General features: G+C 48.9%; 1 protein-coding gene across 3 annotated transcripts; it reads right to left on the bottom strand.

Moving 5' to 3' along the window:
• Nucleotides 1-4,641: 4,641 nt before the first annotated feature.
• Nucleotides 4,642-20,254, bottom strand: Spry4 (sprouty RTK signaling antagonist 4). 3 transcript variants are annotated; one of them, XM_076856790.2, is made up of 2 exons: nucleotides 20,096-20,254; nucleotides 4,642-10,076 (listed from the first exon to the last, which is right to left on the bottom strand). In XM_076856790.2, the coding sequence occupies exon 2, from the start codon at nucleotides 10,027-10,029 to the stop codon at nucleotides 9,130-9,132; it is 900 nt and encodes a 299-aa protein (XP_076712905.1). In that variant the 5' UTR covers nucleotides 10,030-10,076; nucleotides 20,096-20,254; the 3' UTR covers nucleotides 4,642-9,129. The 3 variants fall into 3 exon arrangements, with proteins under 3 accessions (XP_076712905.1, XP_076712907.1, XP_076712906.1); XM_076856792.2 differs by lacking the exon at nucleotides 20,096-20,254 and adding an exon at nucleotides 19,152-19,287; XM_076856791.2 differs by lacking the exon at nucleotides 20,096-20,254 and adding an exon at nucleotides 10,660-11,022.
• Nucleotides 20,255-20,473: the final 219 nt, after the last annotated feature.

The following is a 20,473-nucleotide window of genomic DNA, read 5'->3' as shown; positions in this document are numbered from 1 at the left end:
TACCTCAGTCTCCTAAGCTCTCAAGTATCTGGACCACAGGTAATAAAACACCCAGTTCTAATCCATGAATGGGTTAATCCCTTCTTGAGGGCAGAGCCCTCATGACCTAATCACCCAATCACTTCTTGGATTGAACCCAGGGGCATTTAACCACTGAGCCACATCCCTAGCCTTTTTCATATCATATTTTGAACAGGGTTTCACTAAATTGCTAAGGGCCTCACTAAGTTGCTGAGGCTGGCTTTCAACTTGTGATCCTCCTGTCTCAGCCTCCCGGGGCAGCTGGAATAACAGTCACATACCACCACACTCAGCCCAATCTCCTTTTAAAGATGACCTCCCAATACCACAACAAGGGCAATCAAATTTCAATCTCAGTTTGAGGGAATAAACTATATACCAATCATAATAATCATTAAGGTTGATAAGTTTTGAATAGTTTTTTTTGTAGGAAACACTATAAAGTGGTTCATAAATGCCTGAAAACCAGTTTCCTAAAGGAAAAAAAAAAATGTCTCTTTTCTAAAGAACCAGAAAACATGGCTCATATTCTTGGCTTTGCCACTAAGGCTCTCTGTATGTGACCTTGGGGGAGTCACTTGTTTATTTTCAGGGTCTCCTATGCTCATCCAGGCGGTGGAGCTTGTGGATTGGACCAGTAATGCTTAACATTTTGGGGAGGTCACATACTCTTCTGAGAATGCAGAAAACATAGCTGGGCATGGGGTGCATGCCTGTAATCCCAGCGGCTCAGGAGGCTGAGGCAGGAGGATCACGAGTTCAAAGCCAGCCTCAGCAAAAGTGAGGCAACTCAATGAGACCCTATCTCTAAATAAAATACAGAATAGGGCTGGAGATGTGTCTCAGTGCCCCTGGGTTCAATCCCTGGTACTCGCCCCTCCCCCAAAAAAGGATGCAGAAAACATGCCTCAAACAGAAAGAAAAACACACCCCAAAATTTATCTTCCACCTCACAAATCCTAGACTGGTCTCTTAGACCTCAAGTCCTTTCTAGGATTGTCTCTGGGATCTGCCATCTGAGTGACATGACACCGGTCTGGCATCGTTAGGAAGCCCCCAGTCAGGGGTTGAGACAACATGATGTCTTGGGTTGAGCTGTCCAGGGAGGCCAATCAGACTTGACATCAGCCAGCATCAAAAGCAGAGGACCAGGCAGGTATAGAAGAGAAGCAGGTACAAGTGACATCAGGTGCAAATCCAATGATGGATGGTAACTGGCATTCAGCCCAGGGGACTCAGGCAATGAAAGGGGGCTGAGAAAAGGACAGGGTGATGCCTGTTTTGAGAAGGGCAGCTCCAACCCATCATGGCCATAAAGAATGGGCCAGGAGTGCCAGTTCCCTTCCAAGAGAAGTTTTAGATCTGGGTAGGGAAACCTTAATTTGGGTGACAAGCCCAGTTTTTAAGAACACCGTAGGCCAACAGCGTGTGACTTTTTTTGTGGTTGTTGAAATGTGGTCTCGATGTGTTGCTCAAGTTGGCCTTGAACTCACGACCTTCCTTGCCTGAATGGCTGGGATCACAGGCCTGCACCTCTGCTCGTGGCTTGTTGCTTACCTGGTGGTCTACACCGCCAGACTGAAGGTGGAGAAACCAAGGCTAAGAGGAGAGCAGAGATGAGTTCTTCTGTTCTCGGCTCTCCCGTCTTTAAGAGACGAAGAAGTTACCAGTGCAGGGCTGGATCTAACCTCCAACGACACTGGGGGCTGGGAGTGAGTCCCCACCTGGTATGCCCGAAGCTCTGGGCCCCATTCCCAGTGCTTCCTCCCCACACCACAGCTGGTGAAGGCCACAGGTGAGGGGGACCCAAGCAGAGGACCATAAGGCTCTGGGTTCTTTACCCCATTTTCCTACAAGTGGCCTTGTGGAAGTAGCTGTCTCTTCTTCGAGAACCACAATGCCCCAGCTAGACCCACTCTGGGAACTGACCTGCCTAGATGGACACGGCTTTAGTAACCCTGGGCTGGCTGGATCAGTGCCCGAGAAACGGTCAAGGGGCGCTTGGAGGATTGAGTGGGGCAGTCCCCAACACCTACCCCACTGCCTTCCACTCCTCCCTGACACTTTGGCTTTCTGGTCCCTGTTCCATCTGTCTACTCCAAAGCTGGCACGAAGAGGAAGATGTCTGTGCCCTGGAAGAGCGGCGAAGCCTATGCCCACTGTCCTGTGTATTCGTCTCCTCACTTGCCCATGAAGTCAACAGACTTTGACTTTTCAAATTATCTGAAGCAATCTACATTTCTTTCTCTCACCTTGAAGATTTTTGCTCTGTCCCCAGATACTGCCCTTAGCCATCTCAGCCCCAGTTATTTCTCTATCGTAGAGGAAATCAGGAATGGTGTTCTGAGGAATGTCAGAAGGGATGGTAGCAATGTTGTATGGTCACAGAGGATCCTTCCCAAGCCGCTTGATGATGAGCCCTTAGTATTTTATATGGGGTGTTGATGGTTCACTGGTGAGATCTGGGTTCAAGTCCCATCTCAGTTACAGTGGAAATATTCTTGGTTTAAACAAACTACCTATTCTATTGACTTCCACAGAAGCCCCAGGGGAAGAAAGCCTCTTTTCTGGGGATGCAGGAAGGCATCCCAGGGGAGGTGGTCCACAGTTTGGCTAATTCTTATAAAAGCTTCTTAGTGTTCTGCATACTGGCTTTGGAGGTGGATCCTCGGAAGTTGGAATCCCAGGTCTAATCCCAGGTCTACCTCTTACCAACGGTGTAGTTCCTTGGGCAAGCAACTTAATCTCTAAGCCTTGATTTTCTCATCTGTAATGAGGCTGATTGTATCAAGCTAGTTTAATTGTTTTCAGGATTGTAAACAAGAATCTGCGTCTGTGCTCAGAAGTGATATCCTCTGTAATTATATCCTGAGGCCGCTTGGTCTGTTGCCCTGAGGCTTCACAGAGCGCCCTGTCTGCCGGTTTTCCAACTGCTGATTACAATCAGAACCTCACCCATCGCTCTGTGACCTCTCTCTGAGCTACTCCCTCCACTATGCTCAGTGGAGGAGAGGAAGCCAGTCAGGACATCCCTGGATTCTCTTCAGATACAGTGAAGGGGCCCAAGGGAGAGGGTGGGAGAGGAAGGGAAAGGGATGAGGGATGGCTCCAAACTTTTGCAACAGTTAAATGTTAATATAGGTGTCGGCATAGGAAGTATCTTCTAATGACAGAAGGAACCCAGGGAGTTTTTCAATCATCTCCTGCTTAACACATACAGATGTATTCATAATCACCCCTTGCCTCGGGCCTCGAGGCCCAGGTGGGTTCCAGACGGCCTGAGCCGCTGCCAGACAAGAGTCCTTAAAGAGCATCATGTAGACAATTGGAATGCCATTTATCGTGCAAAACACAATAAAACCCTGAGCTCTCTTCCTGTCTCAGAGACCTATAAATTATGAAAATTATACCTGCCCCAGGCCATGGACATATTGTTTTATTAAAGTTCCGATGAATAAACTTAAGGCTCTTAAAAATGTCCTCTTGGCTTTTCCTCCGGCTCACACCTCCAGCATGGAGCCTGCTGCCTGGGTTTGTTGGATTCATTCACAATTCTTCAGAAAACTGAGCTCACTTGAGCAATGGAGAGTTGGGGCCTCTTGAACAGATGACCAGGCTATGGGTGTGTGTATGTGTGTTTTAGTTGTTGCCAGAGTTACCCCCAAGACCATTTGTTCTGGTGTGATGCCCTCTTAGGGGATATATGGTCATGGACAAAGAGAGGGTTAAAATCTGCACCCCTCCCATGTTTTTTTCTAATATTGGGGCCTGAACCTGGGGCTCATGCATGCCAGGCAGGTGCTCTACCACTATGCTTCACCCCAAGCCCCATCCTTCCTGTTTATTTTTACACTGGATCTCTGGGGAGCCTTCTATCTACTCCATCATGTTCTTTGTCCCCAAATTGAGTCACTAAATCGTCTTTTCTCTCTACCTCTCATCACATAATGGGCGTGACTTCTTTGGACCTGTTTCTACATCTCTAAGAGGGAAATAACCATAATATCTGCCACACATATTCAGTATAAAGCAAAAAAGAAAATTCCGGTATTGTCATCCCAAAGCCATCTCTTAATTAGGAATCTAGAGGAATAGGACCAGACGGATAAAGATAAGAGAAGCCCATGGAACTTTTTCTATGGAAAAAAGTTCAGCTTCCATTTCCCCAAGAGCATTTGGGTGGGTGGGACTTTAAGCACTCAACACCTGGTACAGGTTTTTGTTGCTTTAATCCACTAAACTCTAGAAACAAAGTAGAAAAACCAGTGAGGGTTGTGTGTGTGCGTGGGACTACCCTATGTCCCAGTAGAAAGAAACCCAAGACAGAGACAAAGTATGGTAGACACCAATTAGGACTGAGCCGATTAAAAATAAATTATTCCCCAAGTGCCAGTTACTTACCTTGATAGGGAAGAAAGAATTGAAGCACTAATTAACCTTTGTCCATCCTGGAGAGGGGACAGGCCACATGGTCAGGCAACAGAGAGGGAGGCCAAGACTACTTTTATTCCAAAGTTTTATTATAAACAAGAACACCCTGAAGAAACTTCGTGCCTTCTTGGGCAGTGACCAGGAGATCCTTGGCAGGCATTTGGATGTCTCCAAAGGAACAAGGCTTGTATTTCACAAAGGAGCCTGGGAGGCCATAACTGGTGATCTCTAGAAAAACCAAGAACTGAAATAGGGATCCTGATCTCTCCCTCCACCCGCCCCTATCCATCCTTGGTCATCTCTCCCACTGATTGGTAACAGGAACTATTAATAATTTTTCTTCCAGAAAACAAGGCATAAAGTCCAATTCTCGTTGTGATTGACATAGGAGGTAATGAAAAAATCCCCCCAGTTGTGTAAACAGGGAAGTGGCTGGGTCTTACCAAGTTTGAGAGTAAGAGGGGATGGGGGACATGGAAATCAAATGGAAAGTACATGAGAAGGACAAAGACAAGTACTTCAGTGGATGGAAGGCTTTAGTGATCAAAGGAACTGGCTTTGGACAATATCCATCAATCCACTGTAAACCAGGAAGTCACCAAGGGCTTTTCTGTTTGGCTTCCTGAAGCCTATAGATTTGGGAGAATCAAGGCCTAAGTGAAGAAATGCAGAGTTTTCACAAAACAGATCAGATTACTCTTCCCCGCCTTGTCTATGAGTTACCAAGATCCCCCGTGTAGGAGACCACCGGCCCAGGAAAGAGGATTTCACAGCATCTGGTGGTCGTCAGTCTCCCAATAAAGTGAAGCTTTCCTTCAAGGTTCTTAGGTCATCCGAGAGGCAGGACAGGAGTCTGTCCCAGCCCAGAAGGACCCTGCTCCCTGCAGCTGATGCAGTGGCCTAGTGTTTTCTGACAAGCCAAAGGCCTTGCTAGGTGAGGATGGGTCCAGAAACTGAACACACAGACACACGAGAAAACAACCTGTGTATATTTAACAATATATATTTATAGATATTTTCTAGATCAGTACATTCAGTTTTTAACTTGTTTTTTTCTTCACAAACAGAAGAACTCTTACAATAGTAGACTTTCTAAAATAAATACTATTAAAATAGAGCTTCAAAATAAATATTCTATACAAAGGAAACCTTCTGTGGTAACTTTTTGTGGTGGGGTGAGAAAGGGCTACAGTGAAGGGGAAAATGAAGTAGGAATGTGGTGGAGGGGGAGCCAGGGAACAGCTTTACTGCTTGCAACACGAAACCAAACTGTGGGGCAGCAAGTTAGAGAGAGCAAGAGAAGAACACTGCACACGCGCAGCTACCCACAGCCAAACAATAGCAATGCAATATTTGACACCCACTGTCACAGTAAGCAGAGAAGGCATGAAAATGCTTACCAAAGGCATGAACCAGAGGGCTGGTGAAGCTTGCAGGATGCCATAGTGAACTGTACAGCGCAAAGTTGTGTCCCTGCACCTCATCACACACTTCCTGGGGCAGCATAAGAGAACGTGACACTTCAAGGTGACAGTCACCTGGGTTCTGGCCAGACACAATTTTCACGTGTGCAACCTCAGGCAAGTCTGTCTAAATGGGTCCCACTTGATGCACAGCAGGAATCAATGTAGACTCCAAACACAGAACAAACCCCACACCACATGCGTACCTTCTGTCTGTCAGCTGTGAAGGGTCAACAGAAGGGACCAGTCTTCACTTCCAGCCGGTTTCTCAGAGGAGCCTTGGTTGCACCCTATCACTCGATCTGGGAGGGTTCTGCTAGCCTAGACCCAGTTCCCAGTGTGCTTGTTGGGGTGCTGGCCTTCATAAACCCACCCTCAAGGCGGGGCAGGCAAGCAGCCACAGAAAAACTAGGCAAAGTGTCCTGGATCAACCCCAGTCCCAGGTCTAAGAGAAGTGGGAACCAGCTGGCACTTTTCAAGATGAGACGTAATCCAGCCAAGCAAGCTGCTGGTGACAGCAAGCAACCAGCCAGAAGCAGCTACAGAAATGTGTTCTCAGTGCTTGATCCCTCCGCGGCTCTGGACTGGCTTGGGAAGGGCTGGGGGACCCACAGGCAAGCCACATTTTTTTTCTTTTTCTTTTTGGCCAACGAGCCAGGGAAAACCGATGCTGAGGGGACTGGTGCACGGCAGAGCTGGGAGAACCCAGGGCGCTTCCTTCACTGCTTCCCTTTCGCCACTGCGCACGCAGGGCACAGAGGTGGACTCCTGGGGACAGTTCTGACGACACAGATCTAGCAGGTTAAACACAAGCCACAAGAGGGGAGGGGAAAAAAGAAAGAAGGCAAACCAAAACCCACAAGATCCGTGTTTACAACTATGTACACAAAAAGTCAGGGTTCAGGAGGCCATTTGCCAGGAAATGGGGTCTTTGTCAGTAGGGGGGCAGTGTGTGTGTGAATGTGTGGCATGCATGTGTGTGTGTGTGTGTGTGTGTGTGTGTGTGTACACAGCTTATGAAAACCAATTCTCCACAGAATGGGTGTGTAGACCAAGATCACCAAAGTGCAACTTGCCACTGGGTTAAGTTTCCCATGGAGACAATTTTGAGGGAGGGGCCCTGAGAACCAATCCCATGGCCTTGCAGGAAAGAGTGCACATGTGCTGTCATTTGGGGTGGGGGCACCTCTGCACACCTCATCTGAGGAAAAACCTCTCCAGCCCCTTCAGCACACTTCCAATACATTCAATGAGTAAGTGGTTGCTGAACGTTTGTTTTCACCATTCCCTCCAATTTGTGCAAGAACATCCATACATCCATCACAATTGTGGCAAGGGGAGCTATGTGAATTAGCCTTGGAAAATGAAGATGCAATCAATACCTTATACTCGCCTTTTACAAGCCAGCAGATGTTACATAAATAAAGCCCAAAATAATAAGACCCTCCCTTCCTCCAATCAATAAATACCTATGGTTACAATTAACTTATTCTAAATCATAAGATGTTAACTACTAATATCCGAAGGGCGGGGGAGGAGGAGTCCTTGAGAAGCATGAAGTACATGCCACTCTGGTCTCCCTGCCTCCTTTTCTGGAGGCAGTTCTGTTTCTATAGAACAAGCTGGAAATGCTACAGATGCTGTCTAATGCGCTTCCGATTTTACCTGGGGCATCTCTTCTGACCCAGGCCATTTCCTCTCAACAGATGGGGGGTGGGACACAACATACCACACAAAGCAAAAACCCCACACAACAATAGCTGGGGTGGGGGTGGGGGTGGGGGTGGAGGAGGACCAGACACACTACAGCTTTTGCATGCAACAAGTACCTACCCACTGGACGTGCTGCACTTTCCGAGTCCTTTAGCACCTTGAAAGAAAGAGTTGCTACGTCTTTGGGGGATGTCGGGAGGGGGGTGTGCTGTGCACAAAAGCAGGGCTCGATCCCAGGGGCCCCTGGAGAACTTTCCCACCCTCTCTTGAGTTCTTCTGACTCCCCCGCTGGGGCTTCCTAACACTAAAATATACTCTTTTCACCATCTCTATTTACATAAAGATACAGACGCATCACTATACACAAAGGCTATGACAGTAAGCAGCAGAATCAGGAGAGGAAACCCAGCCCCAGCTCGGCTCAGCTGTCATTCTGCCAATGAGAGGTGCTGCCTCTTCTTCGCTGTTAAGATCCTCTTCTTGGTGGGCAGGGGAATTGTGTTCCTTGAGGTCGCTTGCCCCCCAGATTTTGATATCAGCCCTTCCTGGGGGTGGCCCAAAAGGAAGCAAGTTGTTTTATTATTATTATTTTTTAAAACACCGTTAGCATCTGGTTTAATTATTCTATAAAAACATCGCGACTGGATCCAGAGACCACAGCCTCAAGACTCATTGGCAAAATGATATTTGGTCTCGCATGTTGCTCCCCTGGCCTCCTCTACCCATCAAGTTTCTGGAAAGGATCTGAGTAGAGAGAACTCAGGACACAGAGCAGGTGGGCAAGTCTGTGACTCGATAAGAACCGGTGGACGGTGTGATGAGCGGACACCCCAAGTTAGTGATGCGGCCAAGAGAGAGGAATGCACTGCTCAGTGGCTCCGAAATCCATCCTGTGGTTCTGGGGAGGCAAGAGGAGGAATGAGGCTTCAACTCACTTGCTGTCCTCTGTTCTCAGCGACTCCCAAGTATATACAGTAGGAATGGCTAGGGTGTTCTAGACCTTCTCCTGGACACAGGAGCCAACTGGTGGGGAGGGACGAGGGGAAGAAGAAGGTTGAGAAGTTGAGACTCCAAGGGTCTTCTTCAAGGTTACCCTGGCCCTCAGTTAACAATTCCTCCCAGGCAGTCAGCTGGCTTCTGTGAGAGCCAAAGACAATGGCAAAGTGGAGGGAGGAGCAAGGAGCCCAAAGGCCGTCAAGCAGCTGCAACTTGGGAAATGTGTCCACATCTGTGTTCCGTCTTCTGAAAAAGAAAAATCCCCCCAAAAATCACACCCTGCCCATGCCACTGTCTGCTTGACACAAAGTTCCAAGATCCTAAAAATACCCAGAGTACATCTTCATCCTTTTGGGGAACAGAGGGTGGGTGATGGTGGCTGTCTCTGCCTGCTTCTTCCCAAGCCAGGGATGTGAAGAGGACACACGTGAGCAAGGTCAGCCTCAGAAGACTGGCAGGAGGAATCACGTTTCTAGGGACAGCACTGGGGCTTCAACCCAAAGTGTCAGAAAGGCTTGTCGGGTCTGCTGGCCTTGACGTCCCCGCTGGCTGCCTTGCAGATGACGCTGTTCGTATGCTTGCAGCGGCAACCAGGGCGGCGCAGGCGGTCATAGCCACGCTGGGCCAGCTTCACGCAGCCGGTGGCGGGCAGGTAGCAGAGCAGGCAGGGCAGCACCACGGAGAGGGCACCCATGAAGGACCAGCGGGCGCAGCAGTTGGAACGGGAGCAGGAGCAGGGATGGTCGGCGCAGGAGCCCTCATCGTCCTCGTTGGTGCAATGGTAGAAGATGCCCTGTACCAGGCACATACATGTGCCATAGTTGACCAGGGTTTGGGCCGAGCACAAGCACTCCTGGTTGCACACCCAGCAGGAGGGCAACGTCCGGGGGGACGCACACTCCTTGCACTTACACTTCCCACAGGCCTCGCACAGCAAGAAGTGCTTGTCCAGCTCTGGTGGGACTGCTGGGCCCTTTAGGTCCAGTGGCTTACAATGGACCACCTTGGGCTGGAGGCGCACTGCCCTGGGTGAGGCCTGCTCAGCCACAGGTGGCGGGGCCATGTGGTCTAGGAGCCGCTGATCAGAAGAGGTGCTGCTACTGCTGCTGACAGAGCTGGGGCGCCCACTGAAGGAGATCCAATGATGAGTGACATCCTGGTCACAGCGGGCAGGTGTTGGGGCCAATTCTGGGGCCCCAGCCCGGGGCCGCTTGGGGCCAGTTGGGGGGGCCAGGCCGGGGTTGTCAATGTAGTCGTTCTCCACGTGGCTGGTCTTCATCTGGTCAATGGGAAGGATGGTGAGTGGGTGCTGGAGCCGACTGTGGGGCATCCGGCTATCAAGAAGGGGCTGCACCATGACTGAGCTGGGAGTCAAAGGGACGCTCTGTGGGATCGGGGGCTCCATGGGGCTGGTGGTCCTGGACCGCGCCGAAAAACAGGCTTCTAAGGGCCCTGGGGGAAAGTGGGGAAAAGGAAGAGAGAATGGATTCCAGGCATCAATCAGTTAAAGGTCTCCCCCCGACCCCCACAACAGTCCTTGGAAGTCCAAGTAAAATGGGAATTCAATTCCCAAGTTTCCTTAGTGGACTTTCCAGTAACATCCAAGGCTTAGATAATTAATATTAATAATGACAATACTACAACTACTACTAATAATGGTAGAAATAACACTTATTGGGCTGGGAATACTTGCCTAGCATGCATGAGCTCCTAGTTTGATACCCAGAAAGAAAAAATTTAAAAAGTAGTATTTAAGTTACTCTCTTTTAAGTATCATGTATATCATTAAGTCATTAACTCTTTGCAACAATGGTAAAATGTTATCAACTATTATCCCCCTTTTCTACTTACAAAAAACTAATGTTCCAAGTAACTTGTCCAAAGTCACATAGAAGTATCAATAGTAGGACTAAGGTTCAAATGTGGGCAGTCTGAGTCTATTCTCACAATTGCTGTGAAACACACTCGTTTAAAATGTGCAGCTGAACAGTTATAAACACAGAATCTGGAATTAGATCCGAGTTTGAATTCTTACCTTTGCCTACCAGCGCCTCTGTGGATGAGTTCTTTCATGTCTATGCCTTAGGCCTTAGTTTTGTCATCTGTAAACGGGTTTTTTTAAATGCCTTTATTTTATTTGTTTTTAATGTAGTGCTGAGGATGGAACCCAGTGCCTCACGCATACTCTGCCACTGAGCTACAGCTCCATGTAAATGGGTTCTTGCAAAGATTAAATTAAAAAATGCAAATACAGGACCTAGCCCACTGCCTGGTGCATGGCAAGTACTTGACAATTTATCATACCCGAGAACAGTTTAGATTCCGTGAGCACTGACAAGCACTTGGTGCCAAGCATTGCGCTGGGTGCTGAACACAACCGCCCCTGTGTGCTCCCACGGAGTTTATCAGCTGGATAAACAAAAGCCATTATTTCAGATATTCACAAGAGAAGGAAGGGCTCTATCTGTTGCCTGCACATCCAGGATATTAACTTATTACTACTACTTCCAAGGGTAGCAACCTCCAGTGGCTAATAACTCCTGGGTAGGTGAGCTTCTGACACCTTGGATGGGAAATCCTCTCAAGGGGCGCTCACATCGCCCATTTCCAAGTGCTGAGCCGAACATTCAGCCTAAATGCTATTTACTAGAATAGCTAAGCCAACACTGGATCAGTTTCTAATTTCACTGAGAGAGTGCAATTTTAAGTTGGCATCTGGCCAGAGATTCAACTGCAGCGCCTGACACGGAACCCCAGGAAGTCACTTAAATCAAAGAGCGGAAACGGCTTGGTTCAAATTTAGAAAGTGCACATTGTTTTCTATTAGAAGTGCCATTTCCTTGCCTGCTGACCTTTACATTTGGAATTCGGATGGAGATCAATTTAAAGAAATAGCAGCAGAAGGCCGAGACCTCTGCTCAAGGGGATGCAATTTGGAATCCAAGGGACAGATTAGACTCTGGGAAGATTCCACCCTTAAGAACTTCAGGGGATGGGGCGAGGAGGGAGGGGTGTAGAAGGAGAAGATGACAGGCTACACAACAAAAAAACCCCACTGGATTAGTGTTATGGGTAGTGTTTCCGTAAAAGCTTTTGCAAGATGTTGATGACGTTGTAACTAGGAAAGCTGACCCTATCCCTCAGCTAATAGGTTAACTTTCCCTCAAAGGAGCTGCTGAAGAAGAGGATGGGGATAGTTTCCATGTGTAGTTCACCCCATATCTCTCTGGACTTGGGACACTGTGGGTCCATCTAGGGTATTCCAATCTCAGGAGAGTGATAAGGAGGCATTCAAATGAACTCAGTATGTTACTTCATCTGCCAGTTAAAATTGTTGAGGAAGAGCTTCCTTAGATGCCTCAAACCCATCAAATAGAGCTAGCTCCAGATGAAGCAGATAAAGGGTTCTGCAAGGCTCATCTGTGTATCATCTATACTGCTAAATGGGGAAGAAAAAAAAAAAGGCAAATCTTTTCTACAAGGTTTAATGCTCAGTCAGCTGATATTTCCCACTGACACAGGGGACCAACTATTGACTCTGTTCCCACAGCCCTGCCCATTTAAAAGATGCTGGAATTTCTTTATACACCTTTTCCTATCTTAGATAAAGTCTACCTGGTGACATCACCTGCCCCAAAGTTCTCTTCAGAGGACATCATCTTCAGTTAGGAGTCCTCCCAGTAGCAGTTTGCCTTAGGTATCTGGTGAGTCTGCCACCAGAGCAGTTATTTGCCAAGGCAGCCTGCTGTGGGGATCCTGTGGTCAGGGCTGGACAAAGAGAACACAAGGAAGTACTTATGGGTTGAAGTTTTTCCAGGGAATGCTATCTCAGGTACTTATTCTAAGTAGAATCTCAAGGCCTTGCTTCTAGAATAAATGAAATCGAGGGTCAACAGACCAGGCAGGATTAGGGGTCAAAATTCCTAGCCTTAGGACTTTAACAAGAGGAAAAGGCTGAACTTGGTATAATGAAAAATGTTATGGATAAGACTCTCTGGCACCCTCGAAGAAGTGCCTCAGCTTGGAATTTCACCCTTAGACAAAGACAGCACGATCCCCTTATTCCAAAAGCCTGAGTTAGTAATACTACAGGTCCTGCCAACAAAATATCAGTGACAGTTTGAAGATGATATTGTCCCGTGTAGCTGGGGTTGTCTCAGCTCTGAGGTTCTGGCCATGCTACCAGAACAGTAAAGGTACCTAACCCCACTCCCCCATCTCAGATTATCCACTCTTGTCTTCCCAGTTCATTACTGGAACTCTTTGAAAAATAGCTGCAGGCAGATGAAACAAAAGCCATGGGCAATGCTCAGGAACTTTAACGGGCTCTGGAATCAGTGGGCAGATTCTCCAATTCATGAAAAGTCCCACCAGGAAGCCAGGGTGGGAGCAGCCACTGCAAGCAGTGGGGAAGTTGGCATTAGCAGGTTCCCATCACCCCCCCACCCAGAGGCAGCTGTCAACATCTGGGCCTGCAATGGAGGCCAGACATGGGGGTGGGAGCTTGGCCTATGATGACTCAGCTCTCTCAGGACAAGAAGCATCTGATGGTTCCAGCAGGCACATTCTAAAATGTATCTTCCTACCATAACCTTCATGTAGGATCTCTCTTCCGGCTACTAGCTCAGCAAAAACCAATGGCTGGCTCAGAGTTTCACTGCTTAAACTTGCTCAGGCCTGTGGCCTCACCTGCCTGGTACAGGGACCCTTGCTATAGAAGGACCCTCCAAGAGCCCCTGATGAATTTATTTGGCTGGTAAAAAAAGAAAAACAATTCCCGTTCTTTCTATTTGATAAATCACCAGCACAGCTCCATGATGTCTCAAAAACAGAAAAACTGAGAGCTGGTTTAGAAGACCAATCTGCAAATCCTGGGACATGCCTACCCTCCACTCTGAATGCTGCTGTGCATCTTAAGTGCAGTTTAATTAACTTATTTATTTAACAGTACTGGGGATTGAACTCAGGGGCTACTACCGAGTGAAGTCTTTAGCCCTTTTTATTTGAGACAGGGTCTTGCTAAGTTGCCCAAGCTGGCCTCAGCCTCCCAGGTCACTGGGAGTACAGGCATGCACCACTACCCTGGGTTTTAAGTGCAGTTTAATACATACCTCTGCTTCCCCTCCAAAGAAGGAAGAGGTTCATACTATAAATAGGCTTTGCCTCATGTAGGCTATTTGGAAGAGACTGATAGCCAATTTGGAAGACTCTAGAAAGAGAAATGAAGCCAACACTGCACTTAGCCAAAGAAGCATCTCTTTGGAGTTTTAGGTGGCATGAGGCAAGAGAACTTTCACCTCCACTCAACATTCTAATAATAATTATGGAAGCAGCTAATATTTAGGAAGCATTTCTAGGCTCTGGCTAAGCCCTCTTGCCATCACCTTTAAGTATAGTACCTATTCTACAGAGTTAGAAATGAAAACACAAAGGGTGGCTGAATTATAGGGAGTGATTAGGGCAGGATGAGACCCTAGACAGCAGAGGCTGTGAACTCAGGCATGCAGCCCTCCTTAACCCCGGAGTATTCATGGAAATACCAGTCACATTTGTAGCCATAGACTACCCCGCTCCTCTTCAGCCTTCCCAGTCTGCCACCAGCCCCCAGGGAACCTCACCAGGCCATTTGGGGTCTCAGTAACTCAGTGAGCAGGGAAATGAAGTCAGTCAGGGCTTGTATCAGATTGCTCCCCAGTTAGAATTTTCACTGTGGTGGAGAGTGGGAAGCTAAGGGTTTGTAAGTTCCTGTCATTCAAGGAAGGCGCAGAGCTCAAGTTATCTCAACTTCTCAGTTTTCTCTGCTATCCTTTCTGTCACCTCATCTCTCTTTATTTTCATTTTTAGTTTCCTTAAAATCCAATGGGTCTCACTTACAGGATTTCACTACAAAGCAATTCTTAAAAGGAAACCCTGGAAAGGGAATCCCCTCTGTTCTGCATCTACCAAGTTGAATTTACAGGTCCCTAAACACCTTTATGGATGGCGCTTCCTGGACAGGTCTGTGGGGAAGGGAAGAAGTGAGGTACAAGGAAGCCAGAAAAGTTCTAGAAGACTAAATCTGCAGGATATGGAAACCCCCAGAATGCACAGCCCCTGTGTTTGCTGTTTGGCACATCTGGGAGCCCAGAGCTGGCCAGTCTGCCATTTGTACCTGCGGGGAAGGGCTGCAGACCTTCTTTGCTCCAGGTGCAAAGAAGAGGTCTGCTAATCACCCAGCACAGCTGGGTTCACACAAGTGGGCCAGATGCCTATTCCCACCCACATCTTCCCCTGGCCTTACCCTAGAGAGGGGAGTTGGGAAATATTGGGAAAACCTGACAGTTGTATTTTGAAAGCCATAAGTCAGCTAATGACAAACTGGCAAAAGGCTCTGACTGAAGGGGCAGTTTTTGCACTGCCCCATTGAGTCTCTGGGGGTTCTTTCAGTGAAGGTTGTTTAACCCTTTAACAACTCAGAAAAAAGGTCTTTAAACTGTCAGAGAGCCTGCCCACCACTTTCAACCACCACTGCTTGGTTATTTTTAACAATATCCCGGATTAGTTAATGAAGCTATAACCAAATGTTGACTTATTGCTTTAAAAAGACTTCTAAAGTGAAGGGACGCAAGGGAAGCCAGGGACTTGTTCTTCCCTGCACCCTAAAGAGGAAGACAAACTCTGCTGAGAATGGCCCCAGTGGGAGAATAAAGGTTTTAAGGCAGCTGGGTTTGTCTGGGAATCCTCCATTCTCCTCGCATTGCCTTGCCCCCAGCACCCCTTCCCCGCCCCAGCACCAGCACTAAGGAGCTCACCTCAATCTATCAGAGATCACAAAAGAAAACAGTTGCTTTTCATCACTTCACCCTATCACCAGTTGTCAATTCCCAGTACTTCTTTTCCTTCTTTCACAACCAATCAGCTGAGTTCCAAAGTCCCAGCACATAATGGGTGGGAGACTGGCTGTACTTTGGTTCTGGGTTGTTTTAACCAGCTTCAAGTTTCGGCTCCGCTGTAGTACCCCATTAATTGTTGTCTACTCAGATCCTGTAAAAAGGAATCATGTTCAAATCACATCAGGGTCTCCCCCCCCCCAAAAAAAAAAAGGAATCGGAGGGCTAGAGGTGTAGTTTAGTGGTAGAGGCTTGCTTAGTGTATGGAAGCCCTGGGTTCAATCCCCAGCACATCACACACACACACACACACACACACACACACACACACACACACACATTAGTAGCCATGTCAGAAAAGGGAGCTAGGAAGCTAGAAGGAACCTGCTAACCACCGCCATCATTTGGGAAGTACTGAGCGAAGTCAAGATGCAATGTGGGACCAGAACCTTAGACCCCCAAGGGAGAGCTTATTCCCACACACATCAAGATGGTCTTATTTGTCTCCCTACCCTCCACCAAGAAATGAACAGACAATAATAGATTTTAGCTTACTCCTGGGACCAGGCAGGAAATGACTTCCCCCTTCCCCGAGCCAGAAACAGACAAGACTACCGACAAGGGAAACCACTCTTCTAAAAGTGGCCACCTGCCCCGAAGGGCCCCTTCCCTCCTCCACTAGACCCAGCACATCTGTGCTCCCTCCCCAGTGCCCTTGCTTCCTCCACTGACTGGGGCCTGTCCTTGGAAAGAACAATCGAGATCACAGCTGAATGGTGGAGCCTCTTAAGCCCAGCCACATGTCCTGGATACATTCCCCAGACTTGTCAGCTGCCCGGATCTGCAGGGTGGCCCCAGACCAAGAATACCCCGCCTCTTACATCATGCAACACCCGCACCTCCTATATGATGCATTTAGTTAGTTAGAGGCACCCATAAAACTAGGCCCTCCTCTGAGGAGCCCAGTAACAGGGAGCAAGGCCCCAGTGCTGACCACTCACTAGCTGCTCTGCAGGCCCTTGGGGAAGACTGTTCCCTATCAAGGCCCATGCTTAGCAGGTTTGCCTAATCATTCATCCCTGCTCTGCCCTGGCCCCCAGCTGCTCTAATTCTCTCTCTCTCTCTCTCTGAGATCTGGCCTTACTAAGCTGCTCAGGAGGGCCTTGAACTTGGGGATTCCTCTGCCTCATCTTTCCCAGTAGACAGGATTCCACCAGGTCCAACTGCTCTGATTTTTTGGGGGGAGCAAAAGTATATTCCAGGGGCTGAGGTTGTGGCTCAGTGATAGAGTGCTCATCTTTATTGTGTGAGGTACTGGGTTCAATCCTCAGCAACACATAAAAATAAATGAAGTAAAGGTATTGTGTCCATCTATATATATCCCCCGCCAATGAGTTACTGCTTTCTCTTTCAGGGAGATCCAGGTTGACTATGAGATGGAACACCTTCTCCACTCTCGCCATTCCCTTGCCTTAAAATGTCTGGAGTTTGTTTCTACATCTCAAACCCCACACTTTCAACTGTCAAACCCACAGACTAGGGCAAAAATCCTCACCAGGATTGAGATTGTTGTCATAAGGGACTTGCACCTCAGTAGAGGCCAAGAAGACAGGTACTCTAGATTCGGAACAAAATTATAATTCTCTGAAAGAAAGAGGAAGGACTCTTTCTAGGTCTTCTTCTTTCTGCCAACATCTAGGTCTTACCTGACTAGATGGCCTAATTTAATAATAATAATAAAAAAAAATGCTTGTGGAGGCCCAAAATAGGAGCTGGAAGATGCCACACTAAGGGACATTAAGCATCAGAATCTGAAATCCCTATATGTGGTCCCAAAGTATTAAACCCCATGCTGGGCGTGGTGGCCCATACCTGTAATCCCAGGTATGGGCCATCCTGGGCAACCTAAACCATGTCTCAAAATAAAATTAAAAGAGCCAGAGATGTAGCTAAGTGGCAGAGCACCCCTGGGTTCAATCCAGGGTATCACAAAGGACAAAAAAAAAAAAAAAGTATTAAGCCCCATAGCAACACATTTCAAGGGCCACTTTATGAATGGGTTTCTCCCTCTCCCTTAATTTTTAAATCACTGACATTCACATTTTGTCTTAATTTGTTATTCAGGAAAGTTAGCCAACCCTTTAGGAACATGCAATGTCAGGTTTACAAGATTGCGGGAAAGGGTAGGAGGTAGTCAAAGGGTTGATTTCCAAAAGGCCACATCTCTCCATAATCTTGGAAGGATGCAGACATCCTCTGAGCCCCAAATGTTCACTAGTGCCCAGCCCCTAATCTGCTTCAGCTTGGAATCATCTATTCTATGTGTTCTGTCTCCTTCCGCCATCCCCAACCAAAACTCTATGGAGAGAGTGCCTTTCAAGAAGGTAATATGGAAAGAGTCATGGGATCAAGCAGGAGGGATAGGGAAGAAGGGCATCCACAATCCACAAAGGAGTGTCTTCTGAGTTCAGAATCTAAAATGGAAGATAACCAACAGATGTCCTTAATGTCTCCCTTATCCCAGCTGGCAAATATCCGTCCATGGAGATTTAAAAAAAAAAAAAAAATCTACCAAAAGGCTCCCTTCTCCCCCTCCCCAGAGGAGCCACATAGCTCCAATTGGTCAGTGGGTACTGCTCACCAGATGAGGATTCACCTGGAGCCAGCCAGCACATGAGGACCCTCCCAAGGGATGGAAATAGAGGAAATGCAATTTCACAGTGACAGATCTACAACTTCTTTCTCACCCCTCAGAGAAAGAGAGACCAACTGCAGCCCTCCTTTTCTTAGGCCACCCCACAGCAGCACTAAATGCAAAAAAAGCTGAAAATTTCAGATGTTTATGCTCCATTAGTGTGAAGATCCGGAGAACTCTAAACATTGTGAAATCCACCAGTGCAATATTGGGTAGGGCCTCAGGCCAGCCGGCGCATATTAAGAGATTGATAAACCTCTATTTCCCAATGCTCTGGGCCTTTTACCTTCCAGCTTTGTATCCCCAAGAGGCTTGTCAAGAAGGTTAGAGTCTTGGTCTGCTAACCAGACATGTGCTTGCTCCCTTCCTCCACAGGTTCTCTGGCCTCCTATATGTCCGGCCTCTCCCCAAACTGGAGAGAATCATGGTCTGATTTAGAGGCAGGAAAGAGGGGGAGCTGCCACTAGTTCTGGACGCCCACTGAATCTCCCTCCACCTTTCCTTACAGCACAGCCTTGGTGGGGGATTCTCCCCAAGGCTCACTGCGCCATAAGGAGGCCTCCTGCTCTCACCCAGGCCTGGCAATATGGATGCCCATCCAGCAGTTGGTGAGAGGAAGCAAGCAGCTCTACCCTCTGCTCACCATCCAGCCCCTCCAGCCCATTTCTCTAATCGCTACATCCCTCAGCCCTTCAAGCCATGCAACCATTTTCCGCCTCTCTTGCTTCTTCTGCCCACAACACCCAGCCCCCAATCAAAGAGAATTGAGAAACCGTCTTCTTGCACAAGAGCAGCTACTGTCTAAATGCTTTTTGATCGTCTGCATGGAGGGGGAACTGGGCACAGCCCTGGCCCCAGTGATGGAGCCAAACTCCAGCTGCCCTGGCTGGCCAAACCCGCCTCACCGCCCCCCCTTGCCCCCCCGTGGCCTTGGCGATTGATTCAGAATTTCTCAGAACGTACCGTCTCTATTCTCTCTCCTGGGTGATGTCAAGCCTGGTACCACCAAGAAGGAAGGAGAGAAAGTGGGAGCCTTATCTCTCCTACGCACGCAACCTCTTCCTCCAGCTCTCACACAACCGGCGTTATGTAAACGCACCTTCAGCCCCCACCAGACCTAGCGAGGTCCGGGGGCCCTGGGGCCTGGCACAGCTCTGTGTTCTGGGATAGGGAGACACGGGGTAGCCGAGGAGTTTCGGGTTCTGCCGAGGTAGGGGAAGGAAAAGGCAACTGCAAGGTAGTTGCACAGCATAAAATGCGGCAGCCGAGCAAAGGTCAGACGGCTAGGAACCGCCTAGCTAAAGAGAGGGAGTAGAAATGCCCGGCTGGCCCCGAGCTGACCATCTAGCCGGAGGCAGAAGGGGGGAAACCCAGTCGGTCCCGAATCCGAAGGGGCAAGAAAAATCTACGTCGAGCATAGGCCGCTGCGGCGGGCTGGGGAGATTCACGGCAGAGCTGGCACCGTGGGCACGAAGCCCGGGGGTGGGAGAGCTGTCCAAGGCGAGGGCGCCCCCCAGACCCAAGTGGTGGCTCCTGACCAAGCCCAAAGCCTCCGGTTCCAGCGCCCGAGGCGAGTGGTGGCAGCAGGAGGAAAGAGGCCAGGCCAGAGACAAACTCCCGGGACGCGCACGGGGCTTCCCGAGTCGCAGAGGGCGGGGAAGTCAGGCTTGGCAATGCCCAGGGGTCGGAACGGCGGTGCAAGGCTTTGAACACCCCCAGCGCTGTGCCGGCCGGGCGGAGGGCGTCAAGGAGCTGCGGCGCACCGCAGCGACTCCAGGAGACGCAAGCAGAGGGAAGGAACACAGAAGCGCGACTGGAAATAGCGCACCATTTGCCCCAGCCCGAGGGGAGTCGCGTCGTGGCTTAGAAGGGGCAGTTTCGGATCCCCAAACCGGCCATTGACTTACTTTGAGGAGCTGCAGAGTCACAAGCATCGCTCCACGTTTGTGTAAATCCCCGAACCCAAGCGGGTCAGCCGCTGCTGTACTCGCAGACGCCAGCCAGAGGAACCCGCAAGGCTCCCGGAGTCCCGCAGCTCCAGCTCGGGGCTGTCAGCTCTGCTCGCTGCCTCAGCGGCGATGTTGCAACCACTGCCTGGGAAAATGGCTTTTTTATGAATGGGAGGGAAGGGAGCTCCAGTGCGCACGCGCGCAGTCCGCGATTCTATGAATGGGTGGGCACAAGAGACCCCGCGCGCGCATGCGCTGCGCTCCTTTTTTTATGAATGGGGGGCCGGAAAAGAACTTAACCCGTGATTGCTGGGGCTGGCTCTGGCTCCTTAAGGG

The sequence above is a fragment of the Callospermophilus lateralis genome, chromosome 5, assembly GCF_048772815.1.
Source record: "Callospermophilus lateralis isolate mCalLat2 chromosome 5, mCalLat2.hap1, whole genome shotgun sequence".
Taxonomy (NCBI): domain Eukaryota; kingdom Metazoa; phylum Chordata; class Mammalia; order Rodentia; family Sciuridae; genus Callospermophilus; species Callospermophilus lateralis.
Note: the sequence above shows the minus strand (reverse complement) of the source record. Positions and strands in the feature narration are given on the sequence as shown.

Bases quoted from the DNA above. Each gene is read 5' to 3' on its own strand.
- Spry4 (XM_076856790.2), bottom strand. From the start codon at position 10,029: ATGGAGCCCCCGATCCCACAGAGCGTCCCTTTGACTCCCAGCTCAGTC.